This window comes from Vicia villosa, linkage group LG5 (assembly GCF_029867415.1).
Source record: "Vicia villosa cultivar HV-30 ecotype Madison, WI linkage group LG5, Vvil1.0, whole genome shotgun sequence".
NCBI classification, from domain to species: Eukaryota; Viridiplantae; Streptophyta; class Magnoliopsida; order Fabales; family Fabaceae; genus Vicia; species Vicia villosa.
The window spans coordinates 137,875,575-137,897,505 of NC_081184.1; the positions used below are offsets into that span (position 1 = coordinate 137,875,575).

General features: G+C 37.5%; 1 protein-coding gene and 1 non-coding gene across 2 annotated transcripts; one reads left to right on the top strand and one right to left on the bottom strand.

Moving 5' to 3' along the window:
• Window positions 1–628: 628 nt before the first annotated feature.
• Window positions 629–702, top strand: TRNAT-AGU (transfer RNA threonine (anticodon AGU)). Its single transcript has one exon. It is a non-coding gene; the product is annotated as a tRNA-Thr (tRNA).
• Window positions 703–3,268: 2,566 nt separating this feature from the next.
• On the bottom strand, window positions 3,269–4,966 carry LOC131607495 (uncharacterized). Its single transcript, XM_058879498.1, has 5 exons — window positions 4,838–4,966; window positions 4,545–4,759; window positions 4,311–4,478; window positions 3,873–4,108; window positions 3,269–3,742 (listed from the first exon to the last, which is right to left on the bottom strand). The coding sequence occupies exons 1-5, from the start codon at window positions 4,905–4,907 to the stop codon at window positions 3,496–3,498; spliced, it is 936 nt and encodes a 311-aa protein (XP_058735481.1). The 5' UTR covers window positions 4,908–4,966; the 3' UTR covers window positions 3,269–3,495.
• Window positions 4,967–21,931: the final 16,965 nt, after the last annotated feature.

The following is a 21,931-nucleotide window of genomic DNA, read 5'->3' on the forward strand; positions in this document are numbered from 1 at the left end:
TTTTTTTTTGAGGATTAAGCAAGCATCAGATATTTCCACGTGATGCATTAACAACATTAATGTATAGAGAATGTAGGCATATATATAGGATGAGGAATAGAGAGACCAAACATAACGATTTGGAGTTTCATTATTTGATTTTCACGTTAGAAGTTCACTATTGTACTATACTGCTAATATACATCAGTTTTCATGTTTTAAAAGTAATGGTTCAGATTTTGTTTATTTTTGGTTTATTTTAATTTAGTTCGGTTCTAGAAGTGTTAGTAAAATACAGTTGACTAATCAAACATAACGATTCAGTTATTTTAACTTTAATTCTGCAGTTTGATTTGGTTCATAGTTTTTTCAAACAACCCTATTGACAACAGCGAAGCTATATGCACAACAAATCCGTAAACTTTGGAATGAATATTTGGATTGGGTTTAATCAAAACATAAGCCATGCGTTAATTGATTAAAGAACAAAAAAATATTTCAAAGATTTTAAAACCAAGAATATCCCATTTTTCTTGACTCTTTACTTCAATGAGTTTATCTTCTCATTTTTATTTTTATTTTCTTTATGTAGAAAATTAGCATAAACAAAAACATGTGATTTTTTAAATATATAAAAAACAAATATATGGCTTTCATAGCTCAGTTGGTTAAAGCACCCGTTTAGTAAGCGGGAGGTCTTGAGTTCAACTCTCAATGAAAGCAACTATTTTATTATTTTATAATTTATATTTCAAAGGTAAAATACAATGTTTTTTTTTTTGATGAAATCATAAAATAAGTGAGGGACATGCTAAATCAAATGTTGTAAATTTTTTAATTGGTTTTTCATCCTTAATTTGAGGAATATTATTGTCAAAAGAGTGACCTCATTATTGGTGAAGATGTAGTTGGTGTTGCCCCTTGCTTGCTGAATTTCAGCTACAAATTATTTGTTGAGAAACATGTCTCTGACATTTGCTCCCCAATGTCCTTTTTATTGATGAATCTGGTATATTTGTTAATGAGGAAATGCTTATGTGGCTCCTATGTTTTATAACTCTAAACTCATAAAATAAGTGAGAGACATGCTAAATCAAATGTTGTAAAATTTTTAATTGGTTTTTCATCCTTAATTTGCAAAATATTATTGTCAAAAGAGTGGCCTCAGTATTGGTGAAGATGTAGTTGGTGTTGATCCTTGTTTACTGAATTTCAATTACAAATTATTTATTGAGTTACAAATTATTTGTTGGGAAACATGTCTATGACATTTACGCTCCCCAATGTCCTTTGTATTGATGAATCTGGTATGTTTGTTGATGAGGAAATGTTTGATGTGGCTCATATGTTTGGGCCTATAAGAAATCACATTCTCAAGGAAATCATTGATGAAGCCAAAGTTTTGTAAAAAAAAATCATTGTCACATCCATTGTGAGAAAAGGTATCTCTGAAGGCCTTATAAAAATGTTATGTCTACAAGCTACGGGTGCCTCTTCTTCTTCTCAGATTATTGTTCTTGATGTCGAGAAAGTTGGTGGTGAGGATGTGTACAACACTTCCAGATGATGATTGTTCTACTATGTCCAAGCGATTTGTTTGTTCAGATTATTTGTTGTTGCTTTGATTTTGTTTTGGCTGGATTTTGTTGATTCAGTCTTGGTTGTATTTGTTCTCCCTATTGTGGATGGATTATTATTTTTGATTAATTTCTTCTACCTTTATCTCTCTTGAGACAAATAAGGGGTGATAAGCACATTTTGTCCTATTTGTTTTGTTTTGATGTTGTGAATATTATATTTTTGCTACTTTTAAAAATGTTGCAGTGCTTGTTCGTTTTGCACTATGATTTAAAAGGATGAAGAATCTTTGGTTTTCTTAAAAAACAGGCAAATTAGGAGCTTGTTATTATAGTTAATTTGTTATTTTTGTAGACAAAATGTTAAGCTTGATGTCTTGACTAGTTGTGAGACGTCTTGTCTCTGATTATCTCTAACATGCACCTGCGTGGATGATTAACTTTGGTGCGCACTCGTTGATTTGCTTCAGATTATTTATTCAAGATTTGTTTCATTGTTATTCATTCTACAAGACTACAAATATTTTGTTTAAAAGAAGTATTTTTATTCAAATCAATTTGAAAAAGATTATATTAAGTTATATATTCTTATTGGATTTGATTTTCAAGAAGAAGATACGAATTCTTAATTTTGGGATTAAGTTTTTTTATTCAACTCTAGGGGGGTTTTTGTTTGAAATGCTTTCATTATTTAAGGAGATGATTCTCCTTATTTGAAGTAAGGTTTTGGGAAGTCTTGTATGGATCGTATTTTATTGAGTCTTTGTATTTTATTTTTTTTGAAATACTCCATTCTCGAGGGTCTTTTTTATTTTAGAAGGATAAAGTATTTGATTAGTAATTGTAATTTGAATCAGGCCATATATAGTTGTTTTCTTATGAACACTTGGGAGAGTGTTTGAGTGAGAGTGAGGGGTCACCGATTCAGAAGAGGCATGAGTTGAAATTCACGGATAGCATTAGAAAAAATGCATTGAACTGAGAGAGTTCAAATGAAACTCTAATGTACTATTGACTACTGAGTGAATTTTCTTTCATTAGGTTGATATCTTTCATTAAGATGGATAAGCGTTTAGTTCTGAATTTAAGTAGATTCCTAGATTGCTAGAAGAATTTTACAGTTAGCATGAACTACACAAACAAACTATGAACCAAGTGAGAGCAACTTAGAGAGAATTGACAAGGTGAAAAATAGGAACTATACGATGAAAATCAAAGCTGAGAATGAACAATGATGTAAACATGTTGTTAGTTTATTAGTTGCATCACTCGAGACGAGCAATGACTTAAGTTTTGTGGTGTGATAACCTGCAATAATGTTAGTTATTACATTGAATTTTAACACATTTACATGTGATTGTTTAGTGTATGGAAGGTCTTATGCTCCATTTATTAGAGTAATTACCCATTTAGATGTTTTGTTTCATTTTTAGAATAGATTAATGTTGGTTTATGGATTTTGAATTTTAGGTTTCAACTTTAAATTTATTGAAAACATTTCCAAGATGATGCAACATCACCAGAGCATAAGAGGGTAGGAAGACAGTGCATCAAGTATGAGCCTAGCTGAGAAAACTTGTCTATTAAGTTTTTAAGGACACTTACCATTCTAGTACATTTCTATGGAGTATGGATTAGGTGGTTCCTTAGTCTACAAGGATAAATGACAAGGAATCTTTTCTTGAAAAAAATACCATAATTATCCCTCAAAAAGCAAAGAAAATGATATGTATTACCACTTGTCCTATAAAATGAAAGTTGATAGTATTTATCTTGTTTGATCTTATATAAAGAAGTACACAATTTGACCACAATCCCTTATTACATGAATTCCCTTCTCAAGAAGCTAACAAGTCCAACAGCTTCAAATTGTTTCAGCAAAACTCCACACTTGCCAAACCATACACACACACACTCCATTCAATTCATTAACTAAACTTCAAGTGTGTTTGGCTATGAAGGCAAGGATAAGCTGATTCACCTGTTCAGGAAACTGTTCTTGAACAAAATGGGTTCCCTCTGGAATAAAAGTAACCTCTAAATTGGGAACAAACTCTTTGGCTTTCTCACTTTTTATTAAATCCTCCATTCCTGGAAACTTGAAAACATAATCCTTTCCACCCATTATCACCAGTGCTGGAACTTTGACAACAGGATCTGGCAAGATCAAGTCATCACCAAGTGTTCTACAAAATGCAAACAAAACAATTTACAATACAATTCACAATATTTCACCTTCACTTCACATCAGAATAACTATCTGTCTGATAACAACATTTCACTACTAGAGAATGAGAGAAAACAAGTTAGCAGCACCTATATGGAACCTGCAGTGCTGTTCGGAATCCAGATTTCTCATACAAGGCTCCATAAGTTGATAGATCCTCCTCACTAAACCAAGAAGGAAGAGGGGTATCAGGTTCCACCAAATCCATGATCTCCTGATTTTCATTAGCTATTGGCAATTCACTTCTTGAGAAAAGGATGTAAACTTTTCGCACAACAGTTTTTGCATCAAACCGTCCAAAATCAGCCTCTGCTCTTCCTGGTTCCTGATACATAATAGGAAAAAGTATATTTATAGTAGCACCGACACCTCACAAAAAGCATGTCTCAGTCCGTGTCAGTGTCGAACACCGATACTGATATGATATTGACACTTATCTCACACTTGTGATTACATTTAATTTATTTAATTTTTAAAATTATTACCGATGTAAATGTGTCGTGTCGTGTTTGTGCTTCATAGTTTACCTTCCATCTCAAAATGTAGAAGCCTTCTGGGAAGTATTTATGAAGCAGAGGCGGGCCTGGTGGAACATATGGAACTCCCAAAGTGATAACTCCTAACACCCTTTCTGGGTGTAGAATGGAAAACAGATATGCTGGTGGACCTCCAAAATCTTTTCCAACAAGAAACACCTATATATAGGTCATTGTTTGTAAAATAACACGATGGAAAATAGCAAGAAAATAAGTAGTGTGTACCTTGGAAAGAGAAAGAGCATCGAGAATTGCTAGAAGGTCGTTGAGAAGATGAGAGAAGGTGGTCTTCTCGGGTTCGGGTGGGGGATCGGAAAGGCCGTAGCCTCTGTAATCGGGAGCGATAGCTCTGAATCCGGCAGCGGCGAGGGCTATTAACTGGTGACGCCAGGAGTACCATATCTCAGGGAAACCGTGGAGGAATACGACGACGTTTGGGCCTGAAAGATAGAAAGGAAAGGTGTTTGTTTGACTTTGGTTCAGAAGACGACAAATAATTGAATTGGATTTTGCCTTACCGGTTCCAATTTCAGCTATGTGGAGTTTCAGAGTCCCCACGTTCACGAACTTGTGTTCAATTTCATCCATCAATTACCGTGTGTATTACGTCTGCGCTCTGAACTGAACTAAAAACTCTCACAGTTTGAGAAAAAAAAAATAAAATAACCATGTTTGATAAAAAATATACAAGAAAAACCATGTTTTCAGGTAAATTACCAAACTGTCTAGGTTTGGGACTGATTTGAAGTGAATGCGCCAGACCATTTGGCGCATATATACCCAACTAGCCAATCCATTTGGCGTAAACCCTAAAAAAAATTAGGGCAAATGGGAGTAGCCAATCCAATTGGCGCATGCACTCCTATAACAACACATAGGCGCCATTTCATTTGGCTACTATGTGTTGTGTCCTTTTTTTTTTAAAATTTTACTTGTTTCCGGTATTTTCGCACACCGGTTCGGGTATATATCTGATAAATCGATTTTGGAAAGGGTCTGAAAAATCGATTTTGGAAAAACAGAAGAATATGTCTGAATAATGTTTGCCTTGGCAATTTCGGTTATTCACTAAAGCACAATTTATTGATGAAAAACGGAGGCAAGGTTACAAGAGGCGGTAAGCGAAACTGATACGTTGCATTAAAAAAAAAATACAGATTATACTAAACTTGCGACGATGACGAGCCACGATTAGGGCATCTTTTGATATTGTGCCCCACCTGACGGCAAATGCTGCATTTTCGTTCCATTTTGTCGCGGACGTCCATTTCGGTTCTAATCCGTGTACTATTGGGACGCCCTTTTTTCTTTCGCCGCATTGCGTCGTTGTGCCAAACTACCTCTCCATCATACTCAGGCCAGTAATCCTCCTTGGCCACCACAGGAAACGCAACACTGTAAACTCTGAGCAATGTCTGAGTCTTGTAAATCGGAGACAGTAGTGATATAGCGTCGCGGTGGGCATACGCACATGCAGCTATGACGTGTGAGCAAGGCGTACGAAAAGCTTGAAACCTTCCACAGTCGCACCAATCTTCGTCGAGAAGAACCCTATATTGTTGCCTTGGCAGTCCCTCGTTGTGGTCAATTGTCTCGCGCACACTGAACGTGCGATTGAATCGGTCAAAAGAAGTCACCTGATGAGTGTTCGCTTTTGCCGATTGCTGTTGCATAAATTTCATGCAACTATCGCTTAATAGTTGACCAGCTTGCCTAACATCACCCCATCTCCTGCCTCTTGTTGAGAAGAGTGAAGCCATCCTAAAGTAAGTGGCCTCCACAAGTGCTGTGATTGGAAGGTTACGGATGCCTTTGAAAACGCCATTCATGGATTCCACAAGATTAGTTGTCATATGGCCCCATCGCACGCCATTGTCGTATGCCCTTGTCCATTTGTCCCTGGAAAGATTATCTACCCAAGTACCTGCCTCTGGATTTGTCATTACAATCTCACTCCTATAATGCTGGAATGTGGGTTGGGTCAATGCATAACCAGCATTGACTAGGGCCTTTCTTAGATGTCTGTCCTTGATCTCCCGCATGAAGTTTTGGGCGATGTGGCGAATACAATAGACGTGTTTTGAAGGGGGGTCATGCCATCCGTTCGCTGGATTATTGTAAGCACTCTCTATGGAAGCGTGCCTATCAGAGATTAAACATATGTCTGGCTGGGGAGCAACATGTTCTCGGAGGTTCCTTAGAAAGAAACTCCAAGCCGCCGCAGTTTCACCTTCGACGATAGCAAACGCCACTGGAAATATGTTGCTGTTCCCGTCTTGTGCAACCGCCATGAGCATTATTCCTTTGTATTTGCCGTATAACCATGTCCCATCAATTTGAAGTATGGGTTTACAGTGTGCAAAACCTCGGACGCAAGGTTTGAACGCCCAAAAAAGCCGATGGAATATTCCGTTTCCTTGGACAGGGTTTCCATCCGGTGCATGCGCGGGCAGTGTCTCTAGAATAGTAACAGTGCCAGGTGCGTAACTGTGTAGCGCATTGAGGTATCGGGGAAGAATTTTGTATGACTCCTCCCAGTTGCCGTAGACTGTCTCAATTGCCTTTGTTTTTGCAACCCACGCCTTTCTGTAAGATGGAGTGTAGTTGAAGGTTGTAACGATGTGTGATATTATATTTTTAACCTTCAGAGACGGATCAGAGCTTATGAGAGGCAAGATCTCCTGACATATAAGATCGGCACTGAGTTTTGTATGATCCTGGGAATTGTTAGGGTTGACACACGTGTGTTTCTGCGTAATCGACCCTATTTTCCATGCATTACTTCTCTTCCTATAAGAGGCCAACAGTCTGAACCCGCACTCTGGATTTTTACAAGTGATTACATACCGTTCCAGGTTTGAACGGTCTACTTCAAAATCAACGTTGTTCGCCATGTGCCATTTTTTTATTCTTCTCAGACATGCCTCCTTAGAAGGAAACTTGTCTCCTTCCTTTAATTCTTCGTCATTTTGTATGTAGGGTGTGAAGAAGATGTCAGATGATGGTTCGTCACCTTGGAGGTTCAAGTTACTCATATGTGCTGGAGGTGCGTAAGCATGAGCTGGAGGCACCAACGTTTGCTGCTCGTCGTCGGATTTCTCGTTGACCATGTCGTCAAATTCAGTTTCCAGATCGTCTTCTTCCTCGTCAATGACGTCAACCTCGTCTTGCTCGTTGACTGGGGGGTCAATAACTTGTGACTGGACAACATTAGTTTCTTGTGTCTCAACCCGAAGAGTAACGTACAGCTCGATGGAATCCAACCCAGAGTATTCGTGGGTGGTAAACATATCTTGCAAGTCTTCGTCATTGGCAATCTCCATCTCGTAAAACTTGACGGTGTTGTCTTCATTGAAATTGGGACATTGGTAAAAAACGCTTGCAATAGGACCCATTGCAATCTTAGAGTATAGTCGCTGAATGAAGTACGAAAATGTTGCTCTTTTGCTCAACAACAATGGTACAACCTGAGTGTTTCTCATCACAAAACCGGCTATCTCATGAGAGTAGGTCTCACCGTTCAGATGGGCATGCACAAGGTACTGGGTTGATGAAGCCATTTTGACTGGGAAAGTGTTTGGGTGTTGTAAGCTCAAGTCAGATTGGATAAAATTGTTTGTGTGGGCTGTAACGTTTAGAAAATATTGGGTGGCCTTATAAATTGTGCTTCTTACATCCTTGCCAACACATAGACACGCTGATCTATGTCAAGTACCCCATCACGCGTCTGATAAGATTACTGATAAGATTCCTGCAACGATTCCTGATAAGATTCCTGCAACGATTCCCCCTAGACAAAGCATGCATGCAGCCCTACATCTAGCAGCTAGTTCTGAAATAAATATTTATATATATATATATATATATATATATATATATATATATATATATAAATATTTATTTATATTTATATATTTATTTATTTACAATTATATATTTATTTATTTATATATATATATATCAATATTTATTTATATTTATATAATTATTTATGTATATATATAAATATTTATATATATATATATATATATATATATATATTTATTTATTTATTTATTTATATATGTCATGTACCCTAGCATGCGTCTGCATATGTCCTGAAACGATTCCTGATAAGATTCCTGCAACGATTCCTGGTAAGATTCCTGCAACGATTTCCCCCTAGACAAAGCATGCATGCAGCCCTACATCTAGCAGCTAGTTCTGAAATATATATATATATATATATATATATATATATATATATATATATATATATATATATATATATATATATATATATATATATATATATATATATATAAATATATATATATATAAATATTTATTTATATTTATATATTTATTTATTTATGTATATATATATATATCAATATTTATTTATAATTATATATTTATTTATTTATATATATATATATATCAATATTTATTTATATTTATATAATTATTTATGTATATATATAAATATTTATTTATATATATATATATATATATTTATTTATTTATTTATATATGTCATGTACCCTAGCATGCGTCTGCATATGTCCTGAAACGATTCCTGATAAGATTCCTGCAACGATTCCTGGTAAGATTCCTGCAACGATTTCCCCCTAGACAAAGCATGCATGCAGCCCTACATCTAGCAGCTAGTTCTGAAATAAATATATATATATATATATATATATATATATATATATATATATATATATATATATATATATATATATATATTTATATATATATATATATATGTATATTTATTTATTTATTTATTTCTATATTCATGTATACGTTTTTATTTATATATATATACATAATATATATTTATATATATATATATATATGTTTATTTATTTATTTATTTATATAGCGTAATTAATCTTCAAAAAACCATAATTAACACAACGACCACATTAATTTTAATTGAACGATCCGGTTTTGGCAACCTAAAACAACCGGTATATCACAATATTACATTGCAAAATAACAAATAAAAACTTGTAGTACACGCTCGATCATTGCAACAAAGAAAACAACACTTAATCTAAACTACTCAAGTATCACTGCAAGAACAAGTGGATCTTCAACGCCTCGGTTAACCTCTCCACTGTATGTCCAAAACATTAGATCCACGTCCACATCGTCTTTCACACGGTCCCAATAATACATGGGTGCCTTTTGGGTTATTATCCGTCAACGTAATGTATGGACAACGGTAATCTATCTGTTTAACTTTTCTGGTTGGACCATCTAGTTGACGAAACCCAGTGTTGATGGCTCTAACAATTCTCTGGAAATTCCAGTGGGGGTTAAGGCAGACACGCATGTGCCTACCTTCCTCAAAAAAAACGACAGCCCAAACTGAGTTCATTTTTTAGTGTTTGCAGTAAGAATGAAGAAAGAGTTGGTACTTCAACTCCACACACTCATACCTATATTTATAGGGGGTGAAATACAGAGGAAAATAACTTTGTTAATTATTAATAACTTAAATACTAATAGGAAACTTGGTAATGTTAAAAAAACATTTCATTAATATATGCTCAGAGCATTTAATTGGACGGTACAGAAGTAATTGAAAGGGTAAAGAAATTGCGACATCTAGGAAATTACAACGGTTAGGACAATGTCTTCTCTGTCCTCCATCATTCGAGTGCATTGAATGTCGTCCTCCATAGTCTCCCACCAACGCTGTCTTTCAAGAAAAACACCGCCCCTTGTTCTAAGTCTCTTGATAGATCTGATTTGTTCGCCTGGACTCCACTCTCCGTCCAAAAACCTTAAGAGGGTTCTCTTAAGCTGGTCCATGGTTTGAATGTTCCAAAACAACACCTGCATAGGAGGTTTGACGGCAGAGAAAATGACGTATCCAGTCCTTCGACGATAGTCCGGTTGATAGTCGAAACGCCTCACAGGGGGTGGAGGCTCTGTAGTCCGGTGCGAGCTATCTGGCCTTATTCGAGATCTCATGTTTTGCTTGTGTGTACTAATGCACACAGTAAACCCTAATTTATAGAGGGTCTGAAGTCTTGCCTTAGGTCTGGATCACAATTAGGATTTCGTATACAAGGCATACACGTAAACCCTAATTTTGAAAAAAAAAAATAGGGCCTTCTAATGCGCCAAATGGAATGGCGCATTAGTTAAAAAATTCAACTGCAAGTCGCCAAATGGTTTGGCGCATAAGAAGGAATTTTAGGAGAATAAGCCAAATCATTTGGCGCATATGTATTATGTGTGGACCCCCCAGGGGCCCACCTGGTCCCACATGGTCCCCACCTGCAAGTGCTGAAACGATTCCAGGAGTTACTGTAAACCAGCCTGGAGTTACTGTTAACAAGCATGCGACTGCAAAAATTTCTGATAAGATTCCTGCCAGGATTCCTCCTACTCCTGCATGCATGCTACCCGAGCTGTCACCTAGACCTGAGCTGCATGCATCCCACCATGCCTTGTCACCGAAAGTTTGACTGCATGCATGCCAACACATTCTGCAGAAGCAACACCAAACACTTATGGCTGTGTTGACATGTGAAGCATGCATGATGTTACCGTTTTTTTCCTCATCAATATATAAAGCACTTGGAATTCTGGAGATACATCACCATAATCACTCATCTACTCTTAGAACAATCCTTTTGCAATCAGCTTACGAATTTTCAGCCTTCAACCATGTCTCTCCTAACCATGGGCGAAACACACAGAGGAACCCCCCAGAACATCGCTTCCTACGTAAGTGTATTAGTATTACTTTAAAATCATGCAACTGTCCCTGATAAACTAACTGATTTTTTTGGGCATGCTTACTCTTTTCAGAACGTTCAACGTTTTCGCACTCGTAGTCACGCTACCATCGCTCCGGACGACCGCATTATACCATACCTGAACGTTGCTGGTTTCGGTCCGATTAGCAGGATCGCCGAGTCTTCTATTGACCTCAAGTTTGTTCTTGCTTTGCTAGAACGCTGGAGGCCAGAGACACACACCTTCCATCTTCCAACAGGGGAGTGCACCATCACCCTTGAAGACGTTCATATGCTACTTGGCCTTCCTGTTGATGGTAAGGCAATTAATGGTTGTGTTATGCAGGCGAATTGCTTATGCCATGAGGCAATTGGGATAGACTTGATAGAAGGAGCCGTTGGTGCTAGGGGGCAAGGTGTTAACCTCAAGAGGTTAAAGGATTATTATAAAAATTTTCACTTGAATGATGCGTCTCCCCAAGAGACCATACTGCAAAAAACTAGGTGTTACATACTGTTGCTTATTAGAAACGTTTTGTTCCCAGATAGCACTCGTAACACGGTTAACTTTATGTATCTTCGTTTGCTAATGGATTTTAGTAGAGTTGGTCTGTACAGCTGGGGGTCTGCGGTTCTGGCTACCCTGTACCAGTCACTATGCAAAAACGCGGTTGTTGAGTCCTGCACATTCTATGGATGCGCCCTGTTGGTGCAGGTGTGGGGGTGGTGGAGGATGCCCATACTGGCCCCGGTTAACAACGGAAGTTGGGACTTTCCGTATGCCTTGAGGTAAGTTTTTAGTATACCATTTTCTCCTTACACATTATACTCCATTCTAACTAAATCATTATATTTTCGTTGTAGATTTTGTGTGAAAAAAATGGACTTCACACTTAATCCGCGGTCAAATATCACAATGTACCGCATGCTAATTGATCACCTTGGACAACATCAGGTATTATCTCTAATTCTTTTCTTCTTTTATTTTAAGTATTTTCCATAAATAATTTTTCCGGCAGTCACGTATAACTCTCATGCATGCAGTTCATATGGCGACCATATCTCGAGTGCGAGTATGAGCCTAGAGCTCAGGATGCAGAAATTTGGACGACAAAGTGTTGCTTAATCCGGTACAACATAATAGAAATGCATCAAAGTGACCGGGTGATGCTTCAGTTTGGGATGCGTCAACGGATACCCGACCCTCCTAAGAACCGTCGCCAGTATGTCCTAAACTTCCCCGTTAGTGACCATGAAATGAAACCTTCTCCTGAATACATGAGTTGGTATCGTACAGCCACATCCCCTAACTTGTTTCTTGCAGCTCCGTTCTATTTAATTGATCCCCGTGCACAGAACTACATCTTGCCACAACAACAACAACCGGAAGAGGAACAACAACAACAACAACAACACGAACAACAACAACAACTCCGGCAACAACAACGACAACAGCAACGACAACAACAACGCCTACAACAACGCCAACAACAGCACCTACAACAGCAACAACATCAACAACTCCAGGAACAACAACAACTCCAGCAACAACAACAAAATATTTTCAGTACTCCTTCCCGTTCCGCACGCAACATCCGCCAATCAAATATGTTCCAATCCCAATCTCAACTATTACAAGGGTATGAAGACCACCATCCTTCCTCGGACCAATATCAGACCCACTCACAACCATTCGGATTTACAACATTTGCTGGGTCCTCAAGGGGATTCGACCAAAACCTAACTCCCGGTTCATCTAGCCTTCATCTTAGTCCCGACGATGGTCCTCATGGTGAATCCTCTTACCGTGGCGCCCCCTCCGGCTACGCAACACCTACAAACCAATTCGGCTTTAACCAAGGTAGTTCTAGTGCTGCGGGATGCTATGCGCCGGAAGTCTTTTCCCACCCCACTCCACCACCACGAATAAACACATTTGAGGGAATGGGTAGCCGACTTTACAACAGCGGTTTTCCGGATAATTATGGGGGCGTCGACGAATTCATAGACAGCGATCCACGCGACATCCCAGTACCAGCCCCCGTGACACAAACCCAACAAGAAGCACAAAGGGGAAGGGGTGGGGGTAGAGCTAGGGCAAGAGGCGGTGTCAATATTCGCGGCGGAATCAACGATCGCGGTAAACGTGTCATTACAAGACCAGGTTGCGGAACGGATGGCTATCTTGGTGATGGACGTCATTGATCATGTTGTTGTATTTTTCATTAATCTTTGGTATCGTTTCTGAAATTAATTGTAACCGATGTTTAGTTTTTAAATTATATTGTAATCGATGTTTAGTTCTTAAATTATATTGTAATCGATGTTACAATTTTGATTTTTCGTTTTCTGCATTACATTTATAAGGCGAAAAAAATATTTTACAAATTTATTTCTGTAAATATCATAACAAATAAAATAAAAAAAAATTTAAGTTTAATATATTTCAACTAAAATGAATTAAAAAAAATGAAAAAAAAATAATAAAAAAAGGCCCTAGAACTAAGGCGCCAAATGGTTTGGCTTCTAGGGCAAAAACCCTAGACTTATGCGCCATTCCATTTGGCGCAAACATATTGGATTTTAGGGCATGCCAATTCATTTGGCGCATGCACCCAAAATTTACACTTATACGCCATTTCATTTGGCGCATTCAGTATTCTGATTTCCCAAACCTAGACAGTTTGGTAAATACCCCGAAAACATGGTTTTTTTCGTATTTTTTTTATCAAACCTGGTTATTTAATTTTTTTTTTCACAGTTTGATGATGTCCACTGTATTTTATATGGCACGTTTGAAAATGGTCAAAAAATTTCAACCATAATTACCATATTTTCAAGTAGAGGTCTTTATATCAAAGAAACAAATTCAAATTCAAATAATAAACTAATTCAAAAAATTGAAAATAACTCAAATTTAATTTAATTGGATGTGTTTTAAATTACTTTTTTTGCAAATTTTTTTAAACTCGATAAGAGAACTATTATTTCATCACTAATGCATTTCTTTTGTGTTTGTTAGGCTTCTTGAGTCAATGATTATCCAACATTTATGTGAGTTTGTCTCGATTCTTATGTTTGTCAATATAAAACTTAAATAGATTTTTTGAGTGAGCTAAATCGGTTAGGCGAGTCAAAGTTTGCTGAGTAAATTTTCTATGTTTTACAATGGAAACATTGTTATTAGCTTGATTGACATATTTTTGTAAGCAACCTATTTATCAAGATGTCTCAAATATTGTTGAGACATCATTAAAAACATTTTGCTTCGATTTTCTCAATTATCATTTGATATTTTTTTTTTGGAAATATTTATTTTATATCCTTTAAAACCAGAATTAATTCAGAAAGATCTATTCCGCTAGTTAATTTGTTTTGGAAAGATTTTCTTAGGTTTGCATTTAATAAAATATTTAATTGAATTTGCATAACTAAAAGATTTAATTAAATTTGCTTTCAACAAAAGTTTGTGTTTGTTAAAAAGCTACAAGTAACGGTTTAAATTATATTCTGAGGAAATATGCAACCGCCCTTGCCGGTGTCAACGTCGGCGATGCCGCCTGATCCACATATAAGGAGTGGTGTAATGCAAGCTGAAGATATGAATCCTCTGCTAGGGTTTGTGATAGAGGTTGATACGCCCAGTGGTGATAAGTCTCATGCAAGCCCAACAAAAAATACAGCGGAGATGGATTTGCAGGAGAGAAGTACTTCAAAGGTTAGAGAGAACTGGAGAATGATGCATGCTGGCCATGAAGTTTCATACAAAGAAATAATCACCGGAAGTAGATCTGAGGAGATGGAAGAGCAGCAAGAAGATAATCAGGAGGAAGAGGATACTCTAGGAGTGGAGTTTGGTGAGATCAGGGTGGAGGAAGAAACTATAAAAGGTTATGAATGTCCCAATTTCATTTTTTCTGAAGCAGAGAAGAAGAGAATTCAAAGGCCTTGGAGAAGGGGAGTGATAGTGAAGCTTTTGGGAAGGCGCATTGGCTACAAAGCGTTGGAAACTAGATTGAACCAGATGTGGGTGAGGAAAGGAGTCATTAGTATAATAGACTTGAGTAATGACTATTATCTAGTGGCCTTTTCCAATGAGGAGGACAAGAAAACTGCATTGGCTAATGGTCCTTGGTTTATCTACGATCATTACCTAACAGTTAAAGATTGGAGACCCAATTTCCATCCGGAGAGCGATACCATTGATGAAGTGGCAGTTTGGGCTCGTATAGCTGATCTTCCTATCGAGTATTATGACGCTAGGGCTTTAACTGAATTTGGAAATCGTATTGGGAAGACCATTAAAGTTGATAAGACCACAATCAAGAAGGAGAGGGGTAAGTATGCGCGAGTGTGCACGGCGGTGAACTTAGGGAAGCCTCTTCTAGCCATGATTAAGATTGATGGTAGCAGCTATAAAATCGAATATGAAGGGTTGCATATGTTGTGTCTGGTTTGTGGGAGATATGGTCATTATAAGGAGGGATGTAAGATGAAGGGTGATGGTCTGGTTAGGGGTATGGAGGAGAGTGAAGGTAGTGTGGTGGTCCTGAGTAAAAATGGCAGTAAATCTGTAGCGGAGAAGACGATCATCCCCGAAGCTAACGGGCCTTGGAAAGTTGTTCAAAAACAGAGAAGAGGGCGGAAGATGGGTGATGGCCGGAAAAGCACTGTTCCGGTGAATATTAATGACATTCCAAAAATAGGAGGATCTCGTTTTGCATCTTTGGAAGTAGAGGATACTGGTGTTATTGATAATAATATCAGTATTATTGCCAACGATTTGGATATTAATGCCCACAAGGAAGTCATCAAAAGTGGGGACAAAAATATTAATATTCCTTCTATAAAACCTATCCGTGCGTCTCAGAATAGGAAACTTGATGTGACATCTAGTGATGATTTGGTGGCCAATTTTGTTAACACGAGGAACATGCAGAGGTCAGAATTAATTGATTCGCTGACAAGTCTAGGAATCAGTGGTATTAAAAGGGGAGAGAGTATTAAAGACAAATCTGCTCCAGTCAACTCAGGTGGGAGGAAAAATAGTAATGATATCAAGAATTTTAATGCAAATGCATCGGCTACACGTGGAAAAATAAATCTGAAAGATAAGACAGGTGGAATAAGTAAATCAGGTGTAGAGGGAACTTTCGAGAAATTTAAACCAGGAGATTCAAAGGCGGCTGGAATTTATGATATTTTTAATTTAGTGAGGAAAGAGAATTATGGAATGGCTGATAAAGGTGATCCAGGTGGCAGTAGGAGACTGGATAAAACCCATGCAGTGGGAGATAAACAAATTGAGCTTGATAAACCACCTGATATTAATATACCAGGGGGTAACAAATACACTTTTTCTTATGGGAATGGTCAAGATCGGTTGGAAGAAGTTAAGAATGAAAATAGCGCAAGTCAAGTGGATGATAGTGATGAGAGAAGCGCCCTGGTTATGATGGGTGAGATGCCTCTGGTTGTTTGAATGGTTTTACTTTATCATTGTGCTAGTTATTATGATGAGTACAAATACCAAAATTTTAGTTTGGAACTGTAGAGGAGCGGCGAACAAGGCCTTTTATAGGTACTGTAAGACCTATATGGACAGTCAAAGACCTTCTATGATTGTTTTAATGGAGACTAGATGTGATCCTATTAGAATAAGTAAAGATGCTAGACGGTTGGGTTTTAATTCCTTCCTTAGCAGTGAGAATAATGGTTTTGCTGGAGGTATGTTGGTAGCTTGGAAGTCAGATGTGATGAAAGTGCATACTTGTAGTAAAGACTATCAGCATATTCATATGAGAATCTCGATTGATAATTCTCCGGATTGGTTCTTTACAGCAGTTTATGCTAGACCAAATGATAAATGCAAGAAACATCTTTGGGAAGAGTTGAAGACCATCGCAGAGGGTGTCACAGGTGCTTGGATTGTTGCTGGTGATTTCAATGATATTGCTTGCATTGGTGACAAAAAAGGAGGGGTACCGGCTTCCATTAATCGTTGTAATACTATGAGGACTAGGATGGATGCTTGCAAGCTTAACGATTTGGAGACGAGAGGGCCCAGATTTACTTGGAGGGGGCCAGTTTATCATGGGGGTCAACGTATCTATGAAAAGTTGGATAGAGCCATTAGTAATGATGAGTGGAGATTGATGTATCCTGATGCTTTTGTCAAAGTGTTGATGCGTGTAGAGTTCTCGGATCACCACCCTATTTTGATAAGCCTAAAGGAGGATAGTTATATTTCAGCTACCAAAGCCTTCAAATTTGAGAATGCATGGTTGATGAACAATATGTATGATAATATGTTGTGTGAAGCGTGGAAAAAGGAAAACTCTATTATCTCTAACCTTCAGAATGTTGTAGATGGTATCGAGAGATGGAAGTTTGATTCCTTTGATAAAGTGAGAAGAGATAAAAAGATTATTATACGACGGCTAGATGGTATTCAGCGTAAATTACAGATGCGTGACAATTATGATGGCCTGAGACGTCTGGAAATGAAGCTGCAGACGGAACTTAGGGACATTATGAATCATGAAGAGTTAATGTGGTTCCAGAGGTCTAGAACTATGTGGTTGTCGGATGGAGACGGAAATACTAAATATTACCATATGAGAACCATTGCCCGCCGAAAAAGGAACAAGATTTTGATGTTGAGAGATAACAATGGTGACTGGATTATGGGTCATGAAGTGATGAAGGAGCATGTGACTAAGTTTTATAAAGAGCTTTTTGCTTGCCCTAATTCTTGGTGGAATTGGAAAGATACTGAGATTTGTTATAAGAAGCTGGATGCTGATACGGTTCAGGAATTGAATAAAGAGATAAAGGATGTAGAAGTAAGGAAAGCTCTTTTCTCCATGAAGCCATGGAAGGCCCCTGGCCCTGACGGCTTCCCCGCTGGTTTCTACCAAAAAGCTTGGAAGGTTGTTGGTGCTGATATGATTCATTTTGTTAAGGAGGCTTGGAATAATCCAAGCATAATTATTGATATTAATAAGACTGATGTGTGCTTAATTCCAAAGGTTGATCAGCCGCAAAACATTGCGCAATTCCGGCCGATATCTCTTTGTAATATGTTATACAAAGTTATCAGTAAGGTGGTGGTTAGTAGGCTCAAGCCGTTTATGGACAACCTGATCTCTTCGAATCAAACTGGTTTTGTTCCTGGGAGGTCTATTCATGAAAATATAATAATTGCGAGCGAAGTTATGCACACTATGAAGAAAAAGAAAGGGAGGAAAGGTTATTTTGCGGTTAAGATTGACCTGTCCAAGGCTTACGACAAACTCAATTGGCATTTCATCTGGAATATTCTTGAGGAGGTGGGTTTTCCTGATAAACTTATTAACTTAATCATGCATGGTGTCACGAGCGTGGAAACCAATATCAATTAGAATGGGAGCAAAAACGATTTCTTTCGGCCTCAGAGGGGAATACGGCAGGGCGATCCTATTTCTCTGTATATTTTTGTCTTGTGCATGGATAAACTCTCTCACCTTATTGAGCAGGAAGTCAGGAATAAAAGATGGAAGTCGTTTCAAGTGGGTAATAATGGAGTAGACATCACGCATCTCATGTTCACTGATGATTTACTTATTTTTGGTGAGGCTTCGGAGCAGCAAGTTGTGTGTGTTAAGGATACTCTTGATACATTTTGTGACATGGCTGGGCAGGAGATAAGTAAGGAAAAATCAAGTATTCTTTTTTCTGATAATGTGCCCAAGAGCTTGCGTACTAAGCTGATGAATTTATCTGGCTTCAAGGAAGCCAAAGACTTTGGTAAATACCTGGGAGTCCCTCTCAATGGGAAAGGGCTTCGAAAGATGGACTTCTTCTATGTGTTAGATCAAATCTCGGCCAAATTAACTAGTTGGAAAGCGCGGCATCTATCTTTTGCTGGTAAATTAACTCTTACCAAGAGTGTTATGGAAGCCATTCCCGTGTATCCGATGATGTTTAATCTGTTGCCAAAGTCCTGCATTAAAGACATCCAGAAGCTTCAACGAAATTTTCTATGGGGAGATACTGATGTTAAGAAGAAATACCATGCTGTAGGTTGGGATCAGATTACTATGGCTAAGTGTGATGGTGGATTGGGTTTACGTGATCTTGACATCATGAACCAAGTGTGCATTATGAAACTTGGTAGTAAAATCATTAATGGGGAGGATGACTTGTGGTGCAAAGTTCTTAGGAAGAAATATAAAGCTGATCATAGTGATGGAAATCTGCAGGCCAAGGGGATTGATTTCAACATTTGGAAAGCTATTGTGAAAACTCATGATAGTTTGCTGGATCTTGGGGTGTGGCAGATTGGTAATGGAAATTTCATCAAAGCTTGGAGTGATGTTTGGATTGAGAAAGGTCTATGTATTCAAGAGTACAATGTTGTGATTCCTGAGGAATTGAAGGAGGCTCGGCTTATTGATTTAATAAGGAATGATGGTGACTGGGACTGGGATCTTCTAAGTTGGCTTCCTTTGCATATTCAAAATAAAATCGCGGCCTTATCTCCTCCTTATGCAGGTATCGCGGATGATAGTCTTATAGTTGCTACTAATGAAGATGGTTCGTTTTCTATAGGGCACATGTATAAGGAACTTACAAAAATTAATGACACCAGCTTGAGTAAGACTTGGAATGCTATTTGGAAGCTGCATGTTTAGGAAAGAGTTAGATGCTTTGTTTGGCTGCTCCACCATGAAAGACTGCTGACTAACTCCCGTATGAGTATTCTTGGCTTCGGTAACGGGGAGTGTAGGTTGTGTGGTCATGTGTGCAAAACGGCCTTACATCTCTTGCGTGATTGTAAGTATGCAACTCGTCTTTGGAGGAATAGAGTCCCGGCTGGCATTATGACCGATTTTTATAGAGTTGAGTTGAAGGACTGGATTGTGCTTAATATTAGTGCCATCGATCGAAGGGATGAAGATTGGTGTAACTATTGGGTAGTTGGTTGTCACACACTTTGGGAATGGAGAAACAAGGATATGCATGTGGAAAATTTCACAAGACCTCTTGATGAATGGAAGTTGATAGAAGTACTAGTTAAAGATTATTCTGCAGCTGTAATGATTAATAAAAAAGTCGTGAATAGCTGCCATGAAGATAGCTTTGTTGCCTGGTACAGACCGAGGGTAGGGTTTGTGAAGCTTAATAGTGATGGTGCGCATGGTAGTGATGGCTTATCGGGTTGTGGAGGTTGTTTCCGTAACGATCTTGGCATATGGCTGGGGGGGTTTTCCCAAGTCTATAAGCAGAAGCAGTCCTCTTATGGCTGAATTATGGGGTGTTCTTGTGGGGATGAAGTATGTGTTTCAATTTGGTTACATGAAGCTTGAGATTGAGACTGATTCTTTAATGGCGGTTAATCTCATCAAGAAGGGAATCAAGAAAAAGAATGGAAATTGTAGCTTGGTAAATCAAATCATTGCTTGGATGGATAAGTTTGAGATGGTTGACTTGCACCATATCTTTAGGGAAACTAATGATTGTGCCCACATGTTAGCTAAAGAAGGGAAGAAATTGATGGCAGGAGAGACATTTTATCAGGAAGCTCCTGGATGGTTGGGAAAGTATCTTGAAAAAGATAGGGTTGGTATTGTTTCCTCTAGAAGGGTTGTTTTGTAGTTTTGTTGCTTTGGGCTTCGGCCCTCCCTTTTACCAAAAAAAAAAACAGTTTGTGTTTGTTGAAGGTTTGATTTGGTATGAATTTTCTTTTACCATATTGTCATATCCCAAAATTTGTCCGGTCAATTCATGTCTTTTAATTCATCAAGGATCAAAATTAAGAATCATGGGGTTTGACATTCCTATTGTCAAACCTGCGTTCTTATAGAATATCTTGAGTTAAAATGAGGGTTAAGATTAGAAGGTGTTTGAACTCAGCCATCTATCCCGTTTTTTGAGGTTTTTTAGTCTATTTCACAATTGGTCATATGCCTTAGGATTTTTGGTCTGATTATTAATTTTTGGTTTGATCATTTTTCATTATTTTTAACTATTATTGTTTGATTATTAATTTTAATATTTGATTTAATCATTTATTTTATTGTTAACTATGATTGTTATTAATTATTATTATTAGTTACTATTAGTATTATGAGTCATTATTATTAGTTTAAATGTTTTGATATTTATCATTATTATAATTATTTGATTTGTTTCACTTATTTAAAATAATAAGTAAAATACAAAAATTATTACTATGAAATAAATAAAAAAATAAAAAATAAAAAAATAAAAGAAAGGAGAAAGAAGATTTGTTGTCCAAGGGGCCAAAAGAAAGAAACGTAAGAATGGTTTAAGGAACAAAAATGGCAAGTTTGGAATCCATATAAAATCAAATTTTGAATATCCAATTGAAAAAGGTCATGATTGAATTTTCTTTGACCTAATTCAATCATATATATAAACTGAGAAACAACTGCACCAGGGGATTTTTTTTGGACAAGGTTTTGCTGCCATAAGAACCATGTGCAAACTGGAAAAAATTGTGGAATAGAATGAGGTAGCAGCCAAAGATTTTGATCGATTCGAGCCAAACCAAACGCATAAAACAATTCCTTGAAGCACTCTGAGTGATCCCAACAATTCGCAGCCTCTCGAAACTATCGGAATCGTAACATCACCATTGTTGGTTGCAAGCTTTTTTTGTTTTTTTTTTCCGATTTACACATAGATGCATGTATCGTCGAATCTGATTGCATATAAGTGTTTATAATCTTGTTTTCATGCTTTCTGGTTGATTCAATCGAAGTTTGAGCGCAGGTGGAGAGCTTTGCCATAGTTAGGGTTTTCGGACCTTCAAATTGGGGCAAACGGATAGCAGCGATTTCACGTCCAATTAAGGGGTTCATT